At 55.5% G+C, this 23,760-nt stretch overlaps 1 protein-coding gene across 1 annotated transcript in view; it reads right to left on the bottom strand.

Moving 5' to 3' along the window:
* The window catches only part of crbn (cereblon), a 44,609-nt gene extending 21,529 nt beyond the window's left edge, over nt 1–23,080 (bottom strand). Inside the window, exons 1-2 of the mRNA XM_072472181.1 lie at nt 22,973–23,080; nt 3,836–3,942 (exon numbers count right to left, since the gene is read on the bottom strand). Of these exons, the coding sequence (XP_072328282.1) occupies nt 3,836–3,942; nt 22,973–23,033 (168 nt within the window). The 5' untranslated portion in view covers nt 23,034–23,080. The remainder of the gene's footprint in view (nt 1–3,835; nt 3,943–22,972) is intronic.
* Between the last annotated feature and the right edge of the window lie 680 nt (nt 23,081–23,760).

The raw sequence follows: 23,760 nt of genomic DNA, 5'->3' as shown, positions 1-23,760 counted from the left end.
AAGCCATTCCAGTACAGCTACAATATGGCATCCACCCAGCAATGTGGAAAATTGCTCAGTTATGCCCTGTACACAAAAAGCAGGGCAAATTTAACGTGGCCAATTATTGCCACATCATCAGTAAAGTGATTGTAGGGGTCAGCAATAGCAATATCGCACTCACGGACGCTCAGTCTGGGTTCCTCCTGGCCACTGAGCTCCTGTTTCACTACAGCCTTAATTCAAACATGGACAGAAGAGCTGAACTCCAGAGGTGAGGTGAGAGCGACTGCCCTTGACATCAAGGTAGCATTTGACTGAGCGTGGCATCAAGCAGCCCAGGCAGAAATGGAATCAGGGAGAAAATCCTCTGCTGGTTGGAGTCATAACTAGCACAAAGGAAGATATTTGCAGTTGTTGGAGGTCAGTCATCGGAGTCCTAGGACATCAATGCAGGTGTTCCTCAGGTTAGTGTCCTAGGCCCATCCATCTTCAGCTGCTTCATCAGTGATCTTCCTTCCATCATAAGGTCTGAAGTGGCAATGATGATTGCACAACATTCAGCACCATTTGCGACACCTCAATTACGGAAACTGTCCACGGCCAAATGCAAGATGTGGACAATTGCCAGGTTTGGGCTGACAACTGGCAAATAACATTCATGCCATGTAAACACTGTGGCTATAAAAGGTCAGAGCTACGAACACTGACAATTAACTCAGCCTCCTGACTTCCCAAAGCCTGTCCATCATCTACAAAACACAAGTTAGAGTGTGAAGGAATACTCTATACTTTCCTGGAGTGCAGCTTCAACAACACTCAAGCTTGACAGCATCCAGGACAAAGCAGCCTGCTTGATTGGCACCCCATCCACAAATATTTCCGTCCTCGGTTACTGACCCACAATGGCAGCAGTGTATACCATGTACAAGATGCACTGCAGGAACTCACCGAGCCTCCTAGACTGCACTTTACAAATCTATGACCTCTACCATCTGGAAAGACAAGGGTAGCAGACACATGGGAACACCATCATCTCAAAGCTCCCCTCCAAGCCACTCTTCATCCTGACTTGGAAATATATTGTTGATCCTTCACTGTTTCTGGGTCAAAGTCCTGCAACTCAGTTCCCAGCAGCACTATGTGTACCTTACACATGGATTACAGTGGTTCGAAAAGGTGTGGTGCATTACAACCTTTGCAAGGGTAATTAGAGATGGAAAATAAATACTGGCCTTGCCAATGACACCCGTTCCATGTGTTATGGGCGAGGCATTTTCAGAACCCCAAAATGTATCATGGAGTTCAACCAACCTCACCCTTTAATGGATTTGTTGCTTTTCCGAGCACACGGCTTTTTCCCTAGGTGTGGGATTACAATTATGGACATGTGGGTTTTTAAACACAAAACACTGTTTATTCCATGAACTCAACTTAACATCTTAAATAAACATTGGATCTCTTAACACCCCTTACTTGAAAGATAAGAAAATATTGCAACAGCAAATACTTCCTTAAAATGTTCCTTCAAACTTCCAAGAGACTTAACACCTTTAAACAGTATCACATCAGGTTAAAGGATATATATAGTTTCTGTAGAATGGCAGAGATATATTAGCTTGGTTGATTTCAGCTTCAGCACCTTGCTTTTCTTCATGCAACTCTCTGGAAACCCAGACACACCCAAACTCCTTACTAAAACCTGCCTTTCTACTTTTTAAATCAGCTCACAGCAAAACAGCCAGGCACTTTTAAACTACTCTCAGCAAAACCAACCAGGCACTTTTTAAAACTGCTCTCAGCAAAACTAGCCATGCACTTTTCAAGCTGAAACTTCAAAATGGCTGAACTGAGCTGAGCTCCACCCACTATGACATCACTGTTTTCTTAAAGGTACATTGCTTAAACATCCAGTTCTTAAAGGCACTCTCACATGACACTTGAAAAGGTTATGGAGGCAAAACATAAATAATGCCCCTACCACAAGTTGAGCTGGGACCATAAATTATATATAGGCTGGGGATTTAATATAGGGCCTCTATATTTTGCTTTGACACTAATGTTCCTTTATTAACTGAGTCAGGCTACTTAATTGCACATTAATTGCAATTTCAACTATGCACTGGACCAGTTTTCTATGATTTAAGTGCTAGTCATTTGCAAAATTACTAACTCCTAAGGTTTATGTTTCCAATGCAAAGAACTTGTTAGGATGCATATTTAGGAATATGATATAAAAATCCAGACAGGCCATTTGGCTCTGGTGGGACCACTGCAAGTAGTTCTATTCTCTTTATTTCAACAAAGATATTGGAGGTGGGATCAAATATCCAGAGTCTGTTCTTTTTCAAAATGAAACAGAAAAATATGATAGTGTTTAAAATTAGATTGGGTTTGAACAAATTGCATCTCAGCAAACTTTCGGTCATACAGAATTTAAGCACTAGGTTCTTGAAGGACAAGAGGAAATAGGAGCACATGACTACCTTTTTTACTGAATGGTAAGTATGTGGAACAAATTACTTGCATGGATGATGAAACAAGAAAACTGAATGGGTTTCAAGGAGCCAGATGGATTCCACTCATGCCAAGAACCTAAGATCATTAGAAATGCAAGAAGGGAATATTGCGGTGGGCTAAAAGGACAGTCTTCGCCTGAATTTCAAGAGTCCAATGTTGCAAAATTTAATTTGTCATATTTTTTGAATCCTGTTCAGAATATGAATATCGGAAATAGCTCACTGTTAAAACGTTCAAATACTTACCCAGCGTTTTTTCCACAGAACGGCATTAAAATATGACAAGGCTCTTGAGCATATTCAATCGCCATTCCTTACTAAAGAGCAAATTATCAATAAGAACAAAGTTCAAGAAATCTCTGTATTCATTTGAAGTCACAACTTTCTTTTACTCTGATTTCACCTTATTTTGCCAGCAGCAACTGTGGAACTTGAACATTTAACTCTGAACAGCTCGTCTATTGTGACATAAACAAAATGCGACTGTAAGACACTTAGCGATTGCAATCTGGCAGCCCTCAGGTAACCATAAGACACAGATACTAGTGAATTGGCAAAGGAAGTGGTGGCAAAAAGGTATAGGAGAAAACAAATCCAGTGAGCTCTGATCATCTAGTGCACTGCCTGAAAAGGGTGGTAGAAGCAGACTCAATAACTTTAAAAGGGAAATGGATAAATATTTCAAAGGAAATTAATCTGCAGGACTATTGGGAGAGCACAATGGAATAGGATTAATTGGATAGCTTTTACAAGAGCTCGCACTGGTGTGATGGACCGAATAGTCACCTTCTATGCTGTTATACGTTCTATGTATAGAATTTCCATTCTATAATTGTAAAAATATGGAGTAATTCAGAGCTGATGTTTCCAATGACTGTTAATATGCTGGCAATGGTTTGTCATTCTCATTGCAGTTTGCTTCCTAATTTTTTGATCCAATTTATAGCAGACCATGCGGAGAGAAAGTGGAAAGAATTGTATTTCTACAGAAATTACACCACAAAGAAAAGCGTCAATGTTTTTTTTCCTCATTTGAAATCTGACAAAGTTCATAATTAGATTCCTGCCAGCAATGAATTATGACAAACATCTCCAGTCATGAAGCCAGTCATAGCAATTTGGGGTCACGCGGAGAATGTTAAACCATTCTTTCTTTGTCCACTTTATTCAGTAATGCAAGGGATTTACATAGATTCCTCAATGTCTGGACTGATTTTTCGGGCCATTTTGTTTTCCGCGCACAATATTATAATGCAGGATGTTAGCTTGAAAGCAGACATGTTTTTGAAACAAATCTGGTCACTGACAATATAAACATTTTACATTTTTGTACATACAGAGTGCGCGGTTGGCAAACTAGGATCAAAATTGATGGTGCTTGGTTTTTCAGTCTCTTCACTGTCATGGTCTTCCACCTCCATCTCAGCAAAGTCATCTTCATCATCTAATAATAGAAAGAAAAAGAACTTCACAATACTGTCGAACAGGTACAAAATAATCTTTATAAAACACTGGCCCAGCAACAACTGGAGCAGCATGCCCAACGCTTTAAGGATGTGATGGCTTTAGAGAGGCTCAAGGAAGAAAATGGATCCAGGTATGAGAAAATTCAGCTGAAAGGGTAAATTGATGAGAAGCTGGAGCTTTAATCCTTCGAGAAGGCGGAAAGGAAATATGATGGTGTTATTCAAAATCATGAAAGGTCTGAACAGAGTAATGGGGAGGAAACCTACGCACACACGGGGAGAACATGCAAACTCCACACAGACACCCAAGACTCGAATTGAACCCGGGTCTCTAGTGTTGAGGCAGCAGTGCTAACCACTGTGCCACTATAGCCTTAATCAATCAGAACTTTTAGGGACATATACAGAGACTGAAGCAGGAAGCGCCTGAATTCAATCTCAAATTACATAAAATGAAGTGAAAGAGGGAATAAGAGATACAGGTAAGAGACAAAAGACAAGTTAAAGTACCTTTATAAAATCTCCAACAATAACTAAACTCTAAGGGCAAGTGGCTCCACAGTTGCAAAGGTTTATCATCAGTGGCATAGTGGGTGTCAGATGTGATAGACTGATTCACACTGTTAAAATGTTTGGAACAAAGAAAGCTTACATTTTTTTCTTGCATGTATAGAGGGTATCTGTACACGTACAGCAACTTCACATAAAAAAAATCATTCATGAGATGCTGGTTAGGTCAGCATTCATTGCTCATCCCTGATTACACTTAAGGTGGTGGTGATCTGCCTTATTGAACCACTGCAGTCCATGTGGTGTAGGTACACCCACAGTGCCATTAGGAAAGGAGTGCCAGGACTTTGACCCAGCAACAGTGAAGGAGCAGCAAAGTTATGATGGTGAATGACTTGGAGGCGAACCTCCAGGTGGTGTTCCCATCCGTCTGCTGTCTTTGTCCTTCAAGGTAATAATGGTTTTGGAAGGTGCTGTCAACAAAGCCTTGGTTTGAGTTCCTACAGTGCATCTTGTAGATGGTCCACACTGCTGTTGTCTGTCTGTAGCAGATGGTGTGTTTGTAGATGGGGTGCCAATCAAATGGGCTTGGTCCTAGATGGCATTAAGCATCTGGAGTGTTGTTGGAACTGCACTCACCTTGGCAAGTTGAAAGTATTCCATCACACTCCTAACTTGTGCCTTGTAGATGGTTGACAGGTTTAGGGCAGTCAGGAAGGGAGTTGCTTGCCACAGGGTTCCTAGCCTCTGACCTGCTCTTATAGCCACAGTATTTATATGGATGGTCTGGTTCAGTTTCTGGTTAATGGTAACCTCCAAGAAGTTGACAGTGGAGGATTCTGTGGTGGTAATGCCATTGGATGTCATGGGTTACTGTTCAATACGCTCTTGTTGAAGATGCTCATTGCCTTGCACTTGATTGGTGCAGATGTTACTTGCCATTTGTCAGCCCACGCCTGGATATTGTTCAGGTCTTACTGCATTTGGATATGGACTGCTTTAGTAGGAGTCATGAATAGTGCAGTCATCAGCCAACATTCCTTACTTCCGACCTGATGATTGGGGGAAGGTCATTGGGAAAGCAACCAAAGATGGTTGGGCATATGATAAACCCAGAGAAACTCTTGCAGTGATGTCCTAGAACTGAGTTGATTGACATTCAACAATCATAACCATCTTCCTTTGTACTAGGTATGACTCCAGCCAGTGGAGAGTCTCCTCCAGATTCCCAAGGAGTCCAGTTTTTCGTGACTCCTTGATCTATTTGAATGCCAAATCTCTGTGCCATGTCAGAATAGCCCAGGTTCTAAAGCTGGTTCATTCAGATAGCAACTTGTTGATCGCCACATTCAGTTATGCATGTGTGGTTTCTAGTAGACTCATGATTATTCTTGACTGCAAAATCCAGGCCATAATTTTGTGACACAGGCAAGTACTCTATTTATTGCTGATCTCTCGTTGTCTGTCAAGGCTATTAAAGTCATCAATAAGGGTGAATGAAGCCCTTAGTGTTGGGTGGGGTTACTGGGTTATGGGGATAGGGTGGAGGTGTTGACATTGGGTAGGGTGCTCTTTCCAAGAGCCGGGGCAGACTCGATGGGCCAAATGGCCTCCTTCTGCACTGTAAATTCTATGAATATGTTGGCCAGGTCAGAGTGGCAGGTCTCTTCCCCTGAAGAATTTTTGTGAACCAATTGGAATGTGGGCCTGGAACCACAGAGGAATGGCAATCACCATTGGATTGCCACACCACTCCTAATTTTCTGTGTCATGGCAGAGTTCTGCATTTCTGGCCGGGGTTTCAGATTCCAGGGAGCTTTGGTGGAAACTTCATGAAGGAACTTTACAAAGCTCACCTTAAAGAGACTACAGTAATGAGACAATTCACATATGATTTGCAAAAATGAACGGCCTATTTTTATTCCAGATTTCCTCACCTAGATTGAGCTGTAGGAATTGAGGAAGTTACCGGCAATTTGAATTTTGGAATACACTTTTAAGATGACAGTAAGCATAAAAACTTTATTTAATTAGAAGCATTGGCCCAAATACATTCACAACTATTCAGTACGGAACTCGCAAATTTATATTGAAATACAGAAAATATACTTCCATTTATGTTTCATTGCAATTGTCTTTCATCGACAAGTGGTGCACAAAATAATGCTTCAGTGGAATTCACAACAGTAGGTGCCTTACAATGCTTTAATCTGATCAAATTTTCTATTTAGTAGTAACATGGGTTCTGGAGTTAAAAGGATTGAGCTTCAAACTCCACAACTTGTGCACAAAATCCAGGTTGACATCTCAATGCAGAAATTCAAATGTTGCATTGTCTGAAATATCATCTTTTGAATGAAACATTAATCCAAGATCCCTTCTAGCTGTTTAGATGGATGTAAAGGACAGTGGTTAACTGGCCATTTATCTTCTTTGTCTCTTGAATCTTGCTGCATGCAGATTGGAGCGGTGTATTCCTACATAACCCAGGAGCAGAAACAAATTACTTGAACTCAAGCAAACACAATGCAAGCCAAAAAATCTGCTAGTCAATTCAGCAATACAAGTGGCTGAAAATAACAATCTTCCTACTCTGTACATCTCCACCACATGGTCGTCCCATCATTATCAGTTTCCCCTCGCTGTCGAAGGTGGCTGTTTCTTGCATGTGTAGTCATCTTTTGTATGTTCTAGTGTGGCTGTGGAACCTGACTGCAGACCTGCATGGCTGGCTTTCCAGTGTGGGTGAGGATGAACTCGCTGATTTTGTTGGGGCTAACTGATCTTTCTAACTTGCCTTTTATTCTTAGCTTCCTGCATTCTTTGTTTTAAGGAAAAAAGTGTCACGACTTCAGGTCACTCCCCAGGTTATTCTTTCTTCTGCATTTTTCTCAGTCTGTGGTGAACATGCCACATTTCCTAAGGATCACCTTAAAAGAACCTAAATTATGCCTACCTCATAGGAGGCCCAGGTTTAAGCTGTCAATTCATGACCGCCTTAGGGATTTTAATCGGCAGTCTTTCGTCCCACGGCCACTCAATTTGCACTCTGATGCGGAGTACTTCAATTCCAGACATTTTTGATCAGTGCAAGTATCTCAGTGTTGGGCATTTAGTCCTCGCATTTGATGCCCATGATGTTCCAATGCATCACCTGTGAAACCTGTCTAATTACTTAATATGCCTGGAGTGAGTAGTCCATGTCTCACACGAGGGCAAGTATTACCAGATTTATACACACTACTTTGTGTTGTAAATTTCATACCTCATTTCCTTCAGTGTCTCTTGCAGAAATAGGTAAATGCTGAGTTCGTTCTGACAATTCTATAAGCCATCTCATGGCAAATGTAGACATTTTTGGACCCTATGCTTCCAATGGAGGTGATGTTATCTACAGCCTTCAGTGTTGTGTCATTGGTAGCTATAGTAGGTGGCGTAGTCAGGATTGCGGGCAGGTTATCAGCAGCTTTTGAAAAACAGCCGAGGATCCGTTGAAAGCCATCTTCAGTCTGCCAGGAAGTCATTGGCAAACGGCAATATTATTTCATATTGTAGCAAACTACACTTCAGGAATTGTTCCTTCAAGTTCATTTCCGGGGAAAGGTTCAAGGGTTCAATACACAAGATCCTATTTCCTGTCATCACCCCTCCCCCCAACATAATTGAACTTTCATTTCCAATGCTTTTCATGTTGTGATCAAAACATTCAAAGTTCTCTAAAGTGCTGCATTGCACATCAGTCTTTTCTCCTACGTCAAATATTGTTGCTGCACTTCTCGGCTATAGTTCCAATTTTCTCTCCCTTTCTTGTAAACGCAATGACATGAAGCTGTACTTATATCTGCAGCACAGAATAAGAATTGAGTATAGATTTTTCAAATCTTCAGCTGTTCACAACCACCCACATGCAGGCACACACACTATGTCAACTGTACAGGAGAAGAGGAGATAAATCTAGACTGTAAAACAAGAACATAGGAAATGAAACAAAGAAAAAATGCTGGAAAATCTCAGCGGGTCTGGCAGCATATGTAGGGAGAGAAAAGAGCTAACGTTTCAAGTCCAGATGACCCTTTGTCAAAGCTAAAAGACAGAGAAAGTGGGAAATATTTATACTGTGGAATGAGAGAATAAAAGGTGAATCATAGCCACAGAAACCCAGGGAAACGGGGTCTTAATAGCCACAGAAACCAAGGGGAAAGAATGCTAATGGCAGTGCCCAGAGAGAACAAAAGGTGTGAAAGGCCAAAAAGCAAAGAAGCTAACATCAGAGGGTAAACTGTGACAGATGTCGATGTGGACTCGAAATGTTAGCTCTTTTCTCCCCCTACAGATGCTGCCAGACCTGCTGAGACTATCCAGCATTTTCTCTTTGGTTTCAGATTCCAGCATCTGCAGTAATTTGCTTTTATCCAATGCAATAGACCAGATTGAAAGAGGTGCAAGTGAAACGCTGCTAAACCTGGAATGAGTGTTTTGGGCTTGGGATGTTAAGCATGGAAGAAGTAAAGGGGCAGGTGTTACACCTTCTGCGATTGCATGGGAAGGTCGCATGGGTGATGGTGGAGGAGTGAACTAGATTTTCTCGGAGGGAACGGTCTCTGCGGATGCTGACAGAGGGAGTGAAGGGAAGATGTGTTTGGTGGTGGCATCATGCTGGAGTTGCCGAAAATGGCGGAGGATTATGCTTTGCATATGGAGGTTGGTGGGATGAAATGAGAGAACGAGGGGGATTCTATCCTTGTTCTGGGAGGGAGGGGAGGGGGCGAGGGTAGAGGCACATTCAGAATGTTAAAAGTAGTACATATTTTTAATCTGTTAAAACATTTTTTGCTAGCTCTTCAAATATAGACAGATCTAGCAAAAACAAGAACTCAGGCATATGTGCAACAATTTGGGGTTGACTTTACCTCTCTGAACTTTGTAGTCTAAATTCACAGGTAGGCCTCTAGTAACTCAACCAAATGGTCATCTTTCATGTGCGAATCAAGACACAGAGAATTAGCTATCTTTTTGACAGAATGTACTTTACATATCTATCCAAATTCTGCTTTCAGTCAATGTTATAGCAAATAGATTTGGGAACAAGTTGATTTTCCTCCATTTTAGCCAAGGCAATTTAATCAATTCTGGTGCTCCAATATTTGTTCTGAAACAACTAGAACATCAAATGATAAAGAAAGAGCCTTTCACAGCTTTAGGATGTTTCAACATGCCTTACGGTCACAAATAAAGTACAAGAGTGGAAACATAATTTTCACACAAGTACTAACAAACGGTAATGGGATAACAAAGGAATGATCTTTGCTTGAGCAACATTGATTGAGGGAGAAAAGGTGGCCAAGATAGAGAATAACTTCAGTATTATGGGCAAATTTCTCTCTAAGCTGTGCGACGATGCAGCAACCCAAATGTTTCTGTGCAAACCAAACAGAAAACGTCCGCTTTAAATTAGCACGCATGCACGGCCGCACAGAAAAACGTGAAGGATCAGTGCATTGCATAAATAGGTCACAGAAAACAAATAAAAGCTTGAGGGGTTCTTGATCACAGGATCTCCTCTGTTGACCTGAGCAAGAGAAGGGCCTTACTGTTAACCTCCAATCTGAAAGATGACACCTTTGAAAGTGCAACACACACAGCACGGTAGTGCTCAAGTTTCTGAAGTGGGAACATAAGAAAAGTAAGCCATTTAGCCCCTTGAGTCTGTTCTGTCATTCAAATACCCATCTTTGCCCCATATTCCTTAATGACTTTGGCTGAAATGTTTTTATCAATCTTAGTTTTAAAGTTAACCATTGATGTATCATCAATTGCTATGTGCAGAAGAGAGTTCCAAACAATTGCCTCTGTCTTCAAGAAGCGTTCCCTACTTTCATCCTAATCTGGCTGGCTGGCTAGACTCCCCAATTCACCCAAACAAGCCTTTCTGTTCCCCTTCTTATCTTGAAATTCCCCCCCCCCCCCCGCTCAACTTTCTTCCACAGAGTACCAGCCTTGTTTTGTAAACTCTCAATTTAATATTTGGATTCCAGGTATCATTCTGACAAACCTACACTGCTCAGACATAAAGGCCAATATATGCTTCATAAGCTATATTGCCCAGAACTACTCACAATTCTACAGATATGGTCTAATCAGGGCTTTGCACAGATGAAACATGACTTCTACCTTATTGTGCTTTCTCCCTAGTGATATAAAGGACAGCATTGTTTCTGATTATTTGCTGTGCTCGTTTATGACTTTTTAATTATGTTTATCTAGATCCCCAGGGCTCTTAGAACCTCCACTGATTCTAGCCACAGCACGTGTACTACCATCTGAGCTATGGCTGATCTTAATTAGCAATGTGATGGCACCAGTTATCAATGGACTGCTTTCTTGGCATGATATCCTCTGATTAGCATATTCAGAAATATTAGACATGATTCCTTGCAAACCTCAATGAATTTGAAGACAAAATTAATCATCGCTTATTATAAAATTCGTGAAAATTACAAACCAAAAGTGAATTTGACAGTCTTTTTTTGCATTAACCGACCCTATGTGCAGTGTTCTCGCTATTGCAATATTTCGCCTCTCTCCCTTCCTCCCCTTGTTGCTTCTTTTCGTCCCTCCCTCCCCTATTTGCCTCTTTCCCTACCTCCCCTCAACCTCTTTCCCTCCCTCCCCTCTTCGCCTCTTCCCCTCCCACCCACCCACTCCCCCCCCCTCGCCTCTTTCCCTCCCTCCCCTTCCCTCCTCCTCTCTTCGCCGCTCCTCCCCTCTTCACCTCTCACTCCCTCCCTCTTCGCCTGTCCCCCTCCTTCCCTCTGTGCCTATTTCACTCCCTCTTGACCTTTCGTCCTCCTTCCTCTCTCCGCCTCCCTCACTCCCCCCTTCATTTCTCTCCCTCACTCCCCCCTTCATTTCTCTCCCTCCCTCCGACTAAGCACTTCCCTCCCTTCTTTACCCGCCTCTCTCCCTGCCTCTGCGCCTCTCTCCCTGCCTCTGCGCCTCTCTCCCTGCCTCTGCGCCTCTCTCCCTGCCTCTGCGCCTCTCTCCCTGCCTCTGCGCCTCTCTCCCTGCCTCTGCGCCTCTCTCCCTGCCTCTGCGCCTCTCTCCCTGCCTCTGCGCCTCTCTCCCTGCCTCTGCGCCTCTCTCCCTGCCTCTGCGCCTCTCTCCCTGCCTCTGCGCCTCTCTCCCTGCCTCTGCGCCTCTCTCCCTGCCTCTGCGCCTCTCTCCCTGCCTCTGCGCCTCTCTCCCTGCCTCTGCGCCTCTCTCCCTGCCTCTGCGCCTCTCTCCCTGCCTCTGCGCCTCTCTCCCTGCCTCTGCGCCTCTCTCCCTGCCTCTGCGCCTCTCTCCCTGCCTCTGCGCCTCTCTCCCTGCCTCTGCGCCTCTCTCCCTGCCTCTGCGCCTCTCTCCCTGCCTCTGCGCCTCTCTCCCTGCCTCTGCGCCTCTCTCCCTGCCTCTGCGCCTCTCTCCCTGCCTCTGCGCCTCTCTCCCTGCCTCTGCGCCTCTCTCCCTGCCTCTGCGCCTCTCTCCCTGCCTCTGCGCCTCTCTCCCTGCCTCTGCGCCTCTCTCCCTGCCTCTGCGCCTCTCTCCCTGCCTCTGCGCCTCTCTCCCTGCCTCTGCGCCTCTCTCCCTGCCTCTGCGCCTCTCTCCCTGCCTCTGCGCCTCTCTCCCTGCCTCTGCGCCTCTCTCCCTGCCTCTGCGCCTCTCTCCCTGCCTCTGCGCCTCTCTCCCTGCCTCTGCGCCTCTCTCCCTGCCTCTGCGCCTCTCTCCCTGCCTCTGCGCCTCTCTCCCTGCCTCTGCGCCTCTCTCCCTGCCTCTGCGCCTCTCTCCCTGCCTCTGCGCCTCTCTCCCTGCCTCTGCGCCTCTCTCCCTGCCTCTGCGCCTCTCTCCCTGCCTCTGCGCCTCTCTCCCTGCCTCTGCGCCTCTCTCCCTGCCTCTGCGCCTCTCTCCCTGCCTCTGCGCCTCTCTCCCTGCCTCTGCGCCTCTCTCCCTGCCTCTGCGCCTCTCTCCCTGCCTCTGCGCCTCTCTCCCTGCCTCTGCGCCTCTCTCCCTGCCTCTGCGCCTCTCTCCCTGCCTCTGCGCCTCTCTCCCTGCCTCTGCGCCTCTCTCCCTGCCTCTGCGCCTCTCTCCCTGCCTCTGCGCCTCTCTCCCTGCCTCTGCGCCTCTCTCCCTGCCTCTGCGCCTCTCTCCCTGCCTCTGCGCCTCTCTCCCTGCCTCTGCGCCTCTCTCCCTGCCTCTGCGCCTCTCTCCCTGCCTCTGCGCCTCTCTCCCTGCCTCTGCGCCTCTCTCCCTGCCTCTGCGCCTCTCTCCCTGCCTCTGCGCCTCTCTCCCTGCCTCTGCGCCTCTCTCCCTGCCTCTGCGCCTCTCTCCCTGCCTCTGCGCCTCTCTCCCTGCCTCTGCGCCTCTCTCCCTGCCTCTGCGCCTCTCTCCCTGCCTCTGCGCCTCTCTCCCTGCCTCTGCGCCTCTCTCCCTGCCTCTGCGCCTCTCTCCCTGCCTCTGCGCCTCTCTCCCTGCCTCTGCGCCTCTCTCCCTGCCTCTGCGCCTCTCTCCCTGCCTCTGCGCCTCTCTCCCTGCCTCTGCGCCTCTCTCCCTGCCTCTGCGCCTCTCTCCCTGCCTCTGCGCCTCTCTCCCTGCCTCTGCGCCTCTCTCCCTGCCTCTGCGCCTCTCTCCCTGCCTCTGCGCCTCTCTCCCTGCCTCTGCGCCTCTCTCCCTGCCTCTGCGCCTCTCTCCCTGCCTCTGCGCCTCTCTCCCTGCCTCTGCGCCTCTCTCCCTGCCTCTGCGCCTCTCTCCCTGCCTCTGCGCCTCTCTCCCTGCCTCTGCGCCTCTCTCCCTGCCTCTGCGCCTCTCTCCCTGCCTCTGCGCCTCTCTCCCTGCCTTTGCGCCTCTCTCCCTGCCTCCGTCCCCCTTCGCCTCTCTCCATCCCTCCCCTCTTCGTCTCTCTCCATCCCTCCGCCCATCTCCAGGCAACGTGCCTCAATGACTACCGACCAGTGGCCCTGACTTCAGTCGTAATGAAGTGCTTCAAGAGGTTGATCATGAAGCGCATCACCTCCATACTCCCAGAACGCCTTGATCCACTGCAATTCGCATACCGCTGCAACCGGTCCACACCGGACACCATTTCCCTGGCCCTACACTCATCCCTAGAGCATCTCGAAAACAAGGACTCCTACATTAGACCCCTCTTTGTTGACTACAGCTCCACCTTCAACACTATAATCCCAGCCAAGCTCATATCAAAGCTCCAAAACCTAGGACTTGGCTCCCCACTCTGCAACTGGATCCTCGATTTTCTGACCAACAGACCACAATCAGTAAGAATGAACAACAACACCTCCTCCACAATAGTCCTCAACACCTGCGCCCAGCAAGGCTGCGTACTTAGCCCCCTACTCTACTCCCTGCACATACACGACTGCGTGGCAAAACTTGGTTCCGACTCCATCTACAAGTTTGCTGACAATACAAACCATAGTGGGCTGGATCTCGAATAACGACGAGTCCGAATACAGGAGGGAGATAGAGAACCTAGTGGAGTGGTGTAGCAACAACAATCTCTCCCTCAATACCAGCAAAACTAAAGAGCTGGTAATTGACTTCAGGAAGCAAAGTACTGTACACACCCCTGTCAGCATCAACGGGGCAGAGGTGGAGATGGTTAGCAGTTTCAAATTCCTAGGGGTGCAAATCTCCAAAAATCTGTGCTGGTCCACCCACGTCGACGCTGCCACCAAGAAAGCACAACAGCGCCTTTACTTCCTCAGGACACTAAGGAAATTTGGCATGTCCACATTAACCCTTACCAAATTTTACAGACGCACCATAGAAAGCATCCTATCGGGCTGCATCACAGCCTGGTATGGCAACTTCTCGGCCCAGGCCGCAAGAAACTTCAGAGTCGTGAACACCGCCCAGTCCATCACACGAACCTGCCTCCCATCCATTGACTCAATCTACACATCCCACTGTTTGGGGAAAGCGGGCAGCATAATCAAAGATCCCTCCCACCCGGCTTAACTCACTCTTCCAACTTCTTCCATCGGGCAGGAGATACAGAAGTCTGAGAACACGCACGAACAGACTCAAAAACAGCTTCTTCCCCAATGTCACCAGACTCCTAGATGACCCTCTTATGACTGACCTCATTAACACTACACCCTGTATGCTTCATCTCACTCCCTCCCTCCTCGCCTCTCACTCCCTCCCTCCTCGCCTCCCTCCCCCATCCTCCCTCCTCGCCTCCCCCACCCGCCCTCCTCGCCTCCCCCACCCGCCCTCCTCGCCTCCCACACCCGCCCTCCTCGCCTCCCCCACCCGCCCTCCTCGCCTCCCACACCCGCCCTCCTCGCCTCCCCCACCCGCCCTCCTCGCCTCCCCCACCCGCCCTCCTCGCCTCCCCCACCCTCCCTCCTCGCCTCCCCTCCCTCCTCGCCTCCCCTCCCTCCTCGCCCCTCTCCCTCTTCGCCCCTCCCTCCCTCCCGCCTCCCCCTCCCTCCTCGCCTCCCCTCCCTCCTCGCCTCCCTCCCTCCTCGCCTCGCCCCTCTCCCTCCTCGCCCCTCCCTCCCTGCCTCCCGCCTCCCCCTCCCTCCCTCCTCGCCTCCCCCTCCCTCCCTCCTCGCCTCCCCCTCCCTCCCTCCTCGCCTCCCCCTCCCTCCCTCCTCGCCTCCCCCTCCCTCCCTCCTCGCCTCCCCCTCCCTCCCTCCTCGCCTCCCCCTCCCTCCCTCCTCGCCTCCCCCTCCCTCCCTCCTCGCCTCCCCCTCCCTCCCTCCTCGCCTCCCCCTCCCTCCCTCCTCGCCTCCCCCTCCCTCCCTCCTCGCCTCCCCCTCCCTCCCTCCTCGCCTCCCCCTCCCTCCCTCCTCGCCTCCCCCTCCCTCCCTCCTCGCCTCCCCCTCCCTCCCTCCTCGCCTCCCCCTCCCTCCCTCCTCGCCTCCCCCTCCCTCCCTCCTCGCCTCCCCCTCCCTCCCTCCTCGCCTCCCCCTCCCTCCCTCCTCGCCTCCCCCTCCCTCCCTCCTCGCCTCCCCCTCCCTCCCTCCTCGCCTCCCCCTCCCTCCCTCCTCGCCTCCCCCTCCCTCCCTCCTCGCCTCCCCCTCCCTCCCTCCTCGCCTCCCCCTCCCTCCCTCCTCGCCTCCCCCTCCCTCCCTCCTCGCCTCCCCCTCCCTCCCTCCTCGCCTCCCCCTCCCTCCCTCCTCGCCTCCCCCTCCCTCCCTCCTCGCCTCCCCCTCCCTCCCTCCTCGCCTCCCCCTCCCTCCCTCCTCGCCTCCCCCTCCCTCCCTCCTCGCCTCCCCCTCCCTCCCTCCTCGCCTCCCCCTCCCTCCCTCCTCGCCTCCCCCTCCCTCCCTCCTCGCCTCCCCCTCCCTCCCTCCTCGCCTCCCCCTCCCTCCCTCCTCGCCTCCCCCTCCCTCCCTCCTCGCCTCCCCCTCCCTCCCTCCTCGCCTCCCCCTCCCTCCCTCCTCGCCTCCCCCTCCCTCCCTCCTCGCCTCCCCCTCCCTCCCTCCTCGCCTCCCCCTCCCTCCCTCCTCGCCTCCCCCTCCCTCCCTCCTCGCCTCCCCCTCCCTCCCTCCTCGCCTCCCCCTCCCTCCCTCCTCGCCTCCCCCTCCCTCCCTCCTCGCCTCCCCCTCCCTCCCTCCTCGCCTCCCCCTCCCTCCCTCCTCGCCTCCCCCTCCCTCCCTCCTCGCCTCCCCCTCCCTCCCTCCTCGCCTCCCCCTCCCTCCCTCCTCGCCTCCCCCTCCCTCCCTCCTCGCCTCCCCCTCCCTCCCTCCTCGCCTCCCCCTCCCTCCCTCCTCGCCTCCCCCTCCCTCCTCGCCTCCCCCTCCCTCCTCGCCTCCCTCCTCGCCCCCCCCTCCCTCCCTCCTCGCCTCCCCCTCCCTCCCTCCTCGCCTCCCCCTCCCTCCCTCCTCGCCTCCCCCTCCCTCCCTCCTCGCCTCCCCCTCCCTCCCTCCTCTCCCTCCCTCTTCCCCTCCCTCCCTCCTCGACTCCCCTTCCTCCTCGCCTCCCCCTCCCTCCCACCTCGCCTCCCCCTCCCTCCTAGCATCCCCCTCCCTCCTAGCATCCCCCTCCCTCCAAGCCTCCCCTCCCCCTCCCTCTCTCCCTCCTCGCCCCTCCCTCCCTCCGACTTTCCCCCTCTTCCATCTCAGTCCCTCTGTGCCAATCTCCCTCCCTTTTTGCCTTTCTTTCTCCCTCAATCCCTTCTTCATCTATCTCCTTCCCCTCTTTGCCACCCTCCCTCCACTCTTCACATCACTCCCTCCCTCCCTTTCCCTCCTCTCTTCGCCTCTCTCCCTCCCACGTCGCCCCTCTCCCTCCCACCTCTCTCCCTCCTCGCCCTTCTCCCTCCCCGCTTCTCCCTCCCTCTTCGCCTCTCTCCCTCCCTCTTCGCCTCTCTCCCTCCCTCTTCGCCTCTCTCCCTCCCTCTTCGCCTCTCTCCCTCCCTCTTCGCCTCTCTCCCTCCCTCTTCGCCTCTCTCCCTCCCTCTTCGCCTCTCTCCCTCCCTCTTCGCCTCTCTCCCTCCCTCTTCGCCTCTCTCCCTCCCTCTTCGCCTCTCTCCCTCCCTCTTCGCCTCTCTCCCTCCCTCTTCGCCTCTCTCCCTCCCTCTTCGCCTCTCTCCCTCCCTCTTCGCCTCTCTCCCTCCCTCTTCGCCTCTCTCCCTCCCTCTTCGCCTCTCTCCCTCCCTCTTCGCCTCTCTCCCTCCCTCTTCGCCTCTCTCCCTCCCTCTTCGCCTCTCTCCCTCCCTCTTCGCCTCTCTCCCTCCCTCTTCGCCTCTCTCCCTCCCTCTTCGCCTCTCTCCCTCCCTCTTCGCCTCTCTCCCTCCCTCTTCGCCTCTCTCCCTCCCCCCTCTCCTCGCCCCTCCCTCACTCCCACGCTCTCTCCCTCCATCCTTTTCTCGCTCCCTCCCTCTTTGACTCGCTCCCTCCCTCCCTACCCTCATCCCCGCCTCCCTGTCCCTCCTCCCCCTCGCCTCTCTCCCTCCCTCCTCGCCTCCCCCACCCTCCCTCCCCGCCTCCCCCACCCTCCCTCCCCGCCTCCCCCACCCTCCCTCCCCGCCTCCCCCACCCTCCCCCCCCGCCTCCCCCACCCTCCCTCCTCGCCTCCCCCTCCCTCCCTCCTCGCCTCCCCCTCCCTCCCTCCTCGCCTCCCCCTCCCTGCCCGCCTCCTCCCCCTCCCTCCTCGCCTCCCCCTCCCTCCCTCCTCGCCTCCCCCTCCCTCCCTCCTCGCCTCCCCCTCCCTCCCTCCTCGCCTCCCCCTCCCTCCCTCCTCGCCTCCCCCCTCCCTCCCTCCTCGCCCCCCCCTCCCGCCCTCCTCGCCCCCCCCTCCCTCCCTCCTCGACTCCCCTCCCTCCTCGCCTCCCCTCCCTCCTCGCCTCACCCTCCCTCCCACCTCGCCTCCCCCTCCCTCCTCACCTCCCTCCTCGCCTCACCCTCCCTCCCTCCTCGCCTCCCCCTCCCTCCTCGCCTCCCCCTCCCTCCTCGCTCCCTCCCTCCCTCTTTTCTCTCCCTCCCCCCGACTTTCCCCCTCTTCCATTTCAGTCCCTCTGTGCCAATCTCCCTCCCTTTTTTCCTTTCTTTCTCCCTCAATCCCCTCTTCATCTATCTCCTTCCCCTCTTTGCCACCCTCCCTCCACTCTTCACATCACTCCCTCCCTCCCTTTCCCTCCTCTCTTCGCCTCTCTCTCCCTCCCACATCGCCCCTCTCCCTCCCACCTCTCTCCCTCCTCGCCCCTCCCTCCCTCCTCGCTCTTCTCCCTCCCTCCTCGCCCTTCTCCCTCCCTCCTCGCCCTCCCTCTCCCCCCCTCTCCGCCTCTCTCCCCCCCTCCCCCCCTCTCCGCCTCTCTCCCCCCCTCCCCCCCTCTCCCCCCCTCTCCGCCTCTCCGCCTCTCTCCCTCCCTCTCCGCCTCTCTCCCTCCCTCTCCGCCTCTCTCCCTCCCTCTCCGCCTCTCTCCCTCCCTCTCCGCCTCTCTCCCTCCCTCTCCGCCTCTCTCCCTCCCTCTCCGCCTCTCTCCCTCCCTCTCCGCCTCTCTCCCTCCCTCTCCGCCTCTCTCCCTCCCTCTCCGCCTCTCTCCCTCCCTCTCCGCCTCTCTCCCTCCCTCTCCGCCTCTCTCCCTCCCTCTCCGCCTCTCTCCCTCCCTCTCCGCCTCTCTCCCTCCCTCTCCGCCTCTCTCCCTCCCTCTCCGCCTCTCTCCCTCCCTCTCCGCCTCTCTCCCTCCCTCTCCGCCTCTCTCCCTCCCTCTCCGCCTCTCTCCCTCCCTCTCCGCCTCTCTCCCTCCCTCTCCGCCTCTCTCCCTCCCTCTCCGCCTCTCTCCCTCCCTCTCCGCCTCTCTCCCTCCCTCTCCGCCTCTCTCCCTCCCTCTCCGCCTCTCTCCCTCCCTCTCCGCCTCTCTCCCTCCCTCTCCGCCTCTCTCCCTCCCTCTCCGCCTCTCTCCCTCCCTCTCCGCCTCTCTCCCTCCCTCTCCGCCTCTCTCCCTCCCTCTCCGCCTCTCTCCCTCCCTCTCCGCCTCTCTCCCTCCCTCTCCGCCTCTCTCCCTCCCTCTCCGCCTCTCTCCCTCCCTCTCCGCCTCTCTCCCTCCCTCTCCGCCTCTCTCCCTCCCTCTCCGCCTCTCTCCCTCCCTCTCCGCCTCTCTCCCTCCCTCTCCGCCTCTCTCCCTCCCTCTTCGCCTCTCTCCCTCCCTCTCCGCCTCTCTCCCTCCCTCTTCGCCTCTCTCCCTCCCTCTTCGCCTCTCTCCCTCCCTCTTCGCCTCTCTCCCTCCCTCTTCGCCTCTCTCCCTCCCTCTTCGCCTCTCTCCCTCCCTCTCAGGCTCTCTCGCTCCATCCTTTTCTCGCTCCCTCCCTCCCTCCCCTCATCCCCGCCCCTCCTCCCCCTCGCTGCCTCCCCGCCTCCCCCTCCCCGCCTCCCCCACCCTCCCTGCTCGCCTCCCCCACCCCCCCTCCTCGCCTCCCCCACCCCCCCTCCTCGCCTCCCCTCCCTCCCTCTTCGCCTCCTTCCCCCTCCCTCCCTCCTCGCCTCCCCCCTCGCCTCCCCCTCCCTCCTCGCCTCCCCCTCCCTCCTCGCCTCCCCCTCCCTCCTCGCCTCCCCCTCCCTCCTCGCCTCCCCCTCCCTCCTCGCCTCCCCCTCCCTCCTCGCCTCCCCCTCCCTCCTCGCCTCCCCCTCCCTCCTCGCCTCCCCCTCCCTCCTCGCCTCCCCCTCCCTCCTCGCCTCCCCCTCCCTCCTCGCCTCCCCCTCCCTCCTCGCCTCCCCCTCCCTCCTCGCCTCCCCCTCCCTCCTCGCCTCCCCCTCCCTCCTCGCCTCCCCCTCCCTCCTCGCCTCCCCCTCCCTCCTCGCCTCCCCCTCCCTCCTCGCCTCCCCCTCCCTCCTCGCCTCCCCCTCCCTCCTCGCCTCCCCCTCCCTCCTCGCCTCCCCCTCCCTCCTCGCCTCCCCCTCCCTCCTCGCCTCACTCTCCCTCCTCGCCTCCCCCTCTCCTCGACTCCCCCACCCTCCCTCCTCGCCTCCCCCTCCCTCCTCGCCTCCCCCACCCTCCCTCCCTCCTCGCCTCCCCCTCCCTCCCTCCTCGACTCCCCTTCCTCCTAGCATCCCCCTCCCTCCCTCCTCGCCTCCCCGCCACCCCCTCCCTCCCTCCCCCACCTCCATCCTCGCCTCCCCCTCCCTCCCCCCTCCTCGCCTCCCCTCTCCTCGCCTCCCCCACCCTCCCCCTCCCTCCCTCCTCGCCTCCCCCTCCCTCCCTCCTCGCCTCCCCCTCCCTCCCTCCTCGCCTCCCCCTCCCTCCCTCCCTCCTCGCCTCCCCCCCCCTCCTCGCCTCCCCCTCCCTCCCTCCTCGCCTCCCCCTCCCTCCCTCCTCGCCTCCCCCTCCCTCCCTCCTCGCCTCCCCCTCCCTCCCTCCTCGCCTCCCCCTCCCTCCCTCCTCGCCTCCCCCTCCCTCCCCCCTCCCTCCCTCCTCGCCTCCCCCTCCCTCCCTCCCCCTCCCTCCCTCCTCGCCTCCCCCTCCCTCCCTCCTCGCCTCCCCCTCCCTCCCTCCTCGCCTCCCTCGCCTCCCCTCCCTCGAGCATCCCCCTCCCTCCCTCCTCGCCTCCCCTCCCCGCCACCCCCTCCCTCCCTCCCCCCCCTCGCCTCTCTCCCTCCCTCCTCGCCCCTCTCCCTCCCCCCCTCCCTCGCCCCCCTCCCTCCATCCTCACCCCCCTCCCTCCCTGCCCCCCTCCTCGCCCCTCTCCCTCCCTCCTCGCCCCACCTCTCCCCCTCCATCCTCGCCTCGCTCCCTCCTTGCCTCTCTCCCTCCTCGCCTCTCTCCCTCCCTCCCTCGCCCCTCTCCCTCCCTCCCTCCTCACCTCTCTACCTCCCTCCTCACCTCTCTACCTCCCTCCTCGCCCCTCTCTCCCTCCTCGCCTCCCCCTCCCTCCTCGCCTCCCCCTCCCTCCCCCTCCCTCCTCGCCTCCCCCTCCCTCCTCGCCTCCCCCTCCCTCCTCGCCTCCCCCTCCCTCACCCCCCTCTCCCTCCCTCCCCGCCCCTCTCCCTCCCTCCCCCCCGCCCCTCTCCCTCCCTCCCCGCCCCTCTCCCTCCCTCCTCCATCCTCGCCTCGCTCCCTCCCCCTCTCCCCACCTCACTCTCTCCCTCCTCGCCTCTCTCCCTCCCTCCTCCCCTCCCCGCCTCTCTCTCCCTCCCTGCCTCTCTCCCTCCCTCGCCCCTTCCCTCCCTCCTTGCCTCTCTCCCTCCCCCCTCTCTACCTCCCTCCTAGCCCCTCTCTCCCTCCCTCCTCGCCTCTCTCTCTCCCCTCCCTCCACTTCACCTCTCTAGGTGCTTCCCTCCCCCTCCTCGCCTCTCTCGCCCTCGACTCCCCCTCCGTCCTCGCCCCTCTCCCTCCCTCTTCGCCCCTCCCCGCCCCCTCGCCCTCCCTCCCCGCCCCCTCCCTCCCTCCCCGCCCCACCTCCATCTTCGCCTCGCTCCCTCGCCCCTTCCCTCCCTCCTTGCCTCTCTCCCTCCTCGCCTCTCACCCTCCCTCCCTTGCCCCTCTCCCTCCTCGCCTCCCTCCTCACCTCTCTACCTCCCTCCTAGCCCCTCTCCCTCCCTCCTAGCATCCCCCTCCCTCCTCGCCCTCGCCTCCCCCTCCCTCCACGCCCTCGCCTCCCTCCTCGCCCCTCTCCCTCCCTCCCCGCCCCTCCCCGCCCCGCCCCTCTCCCTCCCTCCCCGCCCCTCTCCCTCCCTCCCCGCCCCTCTCCCTCCCTCCCCGCCCCTCTCCCTCCCTCCCTCCCCCTCCCTCCTCGCCCCTCTCCCTCCCTCCTCGCCCCTCTCCCTCCCTCCTCGCCCCTCTCCCTCCCTCCTCGCCCCTCTCCCTCCCTCCTCGCCCCTCTCCCTCCCTCCTCGCCCCTCTCCCTCCCTCCTCGCCCCTCTCCCTCCCTCCTCGCCCCTCTCCCCCTCCCTCCTCACCTCGCTCCCTCCCCCTCCCTCCTCGCCTCGCTCCCTCCCCCTCTCCCCACCTCACTCACTCTCTCCCTCCCTCCTTGCCTCTCTCTCTCCCTGCCTCTCTCCCTCCCTGCCTCTCTCCCTCCCTCCTTGCCTCTCTCCCTCCCTCCCCTCTACCTCCCTCCTAGCCCCTCCCCCTCCTCCCTCCCCACCCCTCGCCCTCCCTCCCCACCCCTCACCCTCCCTCCCCACCCACCCCTCCCTCCTCGCCCCTCCCCACCCCTCTCCCTCACCTCCCTAGGTCCTACCCTCCCTTCTTAGCCTCTCTCCCTCAATCCCCTCATGGCACCTATCCCTCCTGCCCCTGTCACCTCTTCCACCCTCCCTCATTGCCTCTCTCCCACCCCTCTTCAGCTCTTTCCATCCCTCTTCACCTCTCTATATTCCTCCCTCCCCCCTTTGCCTCTCCCCTTCCCCCCCCCCTTGCCTCTCTCCTTCCCCTCCCTTTGCCTCTCTCCTTCCCCTCCCTTTGCCTCTCTCTCCCCCCCTCCTCTTCACCTCTCTCTCCCCCCCCTCCTCTTCGCCTCTCTCCCCCCCTCCTCTTCGCCTCTCTCTCCCCCCCCTCCTCTTCGCCTCTCTCCCCCCCCTCCTCTTCGCCTCTCTCTCCCCCCCCCTCTTCGCCTCTCTCTCCCCCCCCCTCCTCTTCGCCTCTCTCTCCCCCCCCCTCCTCTTCGCCTCTCTCTCCCCCCCCTCCTCTTCGCCTCTCTCTCCCCCCCCCCCTCTTCGCCTCTCTCTCTCTCCCCCCCCCTCTTCGCCTCTCTCTCTCCCCCCCCCCCTCTTCGCCTCTCTCTCTCTCCCCCCCCTCTTCGCCTCTCTCTCTCTCCCCCCCCCCCTCTTCGCCTCTCTCTCTCCCCCCCCCCCCCTTCTTCGCCTCTCTCTCTCCCCCCCCCCCCCCTTCTTCGCCCGTCCCTTTCCTCCCTCCCCTCTTCCTCCACATCCCATTCCCTCAGGCACTTTCGCTTTCTGTCGGTGGGATCTGCAGCCTTACACCTTCTGCAACCTCGCCGAACCCCAGTGCTTTCCCCCTACTGCTCCTGCTTCTCCAGGGGCGATTGTCATTACCCGGCACCGGCAGCAGCCGGTTGTCTCGCTCATCACCTACTCCGTCTTCTTCCTCCGCCATGTTTGTTGTTTATCGCAGTGCACTGTGGGGGGTGTACGCACTTGGAGTATGGCGCGCATGAGCAGAGGTGCGGAGTTCCCTGCGCCCCCAAGAGGCTGACCTGGGTATGACAGTGCACTCTCCCACTGCAGTGATGCAACATTGAGTGTCACAGGCTCTATGGGAGACTTTTAACATTGTGTCTTCTCTTTGAAAGAACTCTGGTTCCCCAAGACCCTGAAATTATTTTATTTTTCAAGTTTTACAGTTCCCTTGAAGCAGCCCCCTTTCAGGCAAATCAAGGGGTTGCCAACTGTAGCGCACAATGACTTACACGAGACGAGAAGCGATGAAGTCTATCTAGGCTTTATTAAGTGAGACTTGTTCCCCAGCAGCTCAGTAACAGAATGAGGCTGCGGGGAGAACTCGAGCTCTCGGGCGGAGCCAGAAGTCGGCAGATCCAACCAGGACCCGGGACCTGTCAGCCAATAGCCTCTCGGCTTCACAGGTACCATATTACCCCTAATACATACCACCACATTTACCCCTTGTTAAAAAGGAACCCGGCGGGGTGGTGGTTCGCATGGTGGTAGGGGTTTACAAGGCTGGCCCTGGAACAAATTTCGGACTGTGGCTATACATATTTAGCCCAACATTTAGCTATGTACAAGTTTGTCAGAACTACTTACAATAAGAAAAAAAAAATTATTTTACAACAAAATTCTTGCTTTCTTGGTGTCGCGCGGAT

Source organism: Scyliorhinus torazame, chromosome 13 (assembly GCF_047496885.1).
Source record: "Scyliorhinus torazame isolate Kashiwa2021f chromosome 13, sScyTor2.1, whole genome shotgun sequence".
In the NCBI taxonomy this organism is placed as follows: Eukaryota; Metazoa; Chordata; class Chondrichthyes; order Carcharhiniformes; family Scyliorhinidae; genus Scyliorhinus; species Scyliorhinus torazame.
Note: the sequence above shows the minus strand (reverse complement) of the source record. Positions and strands in the feature narration are given on the sequence as shown.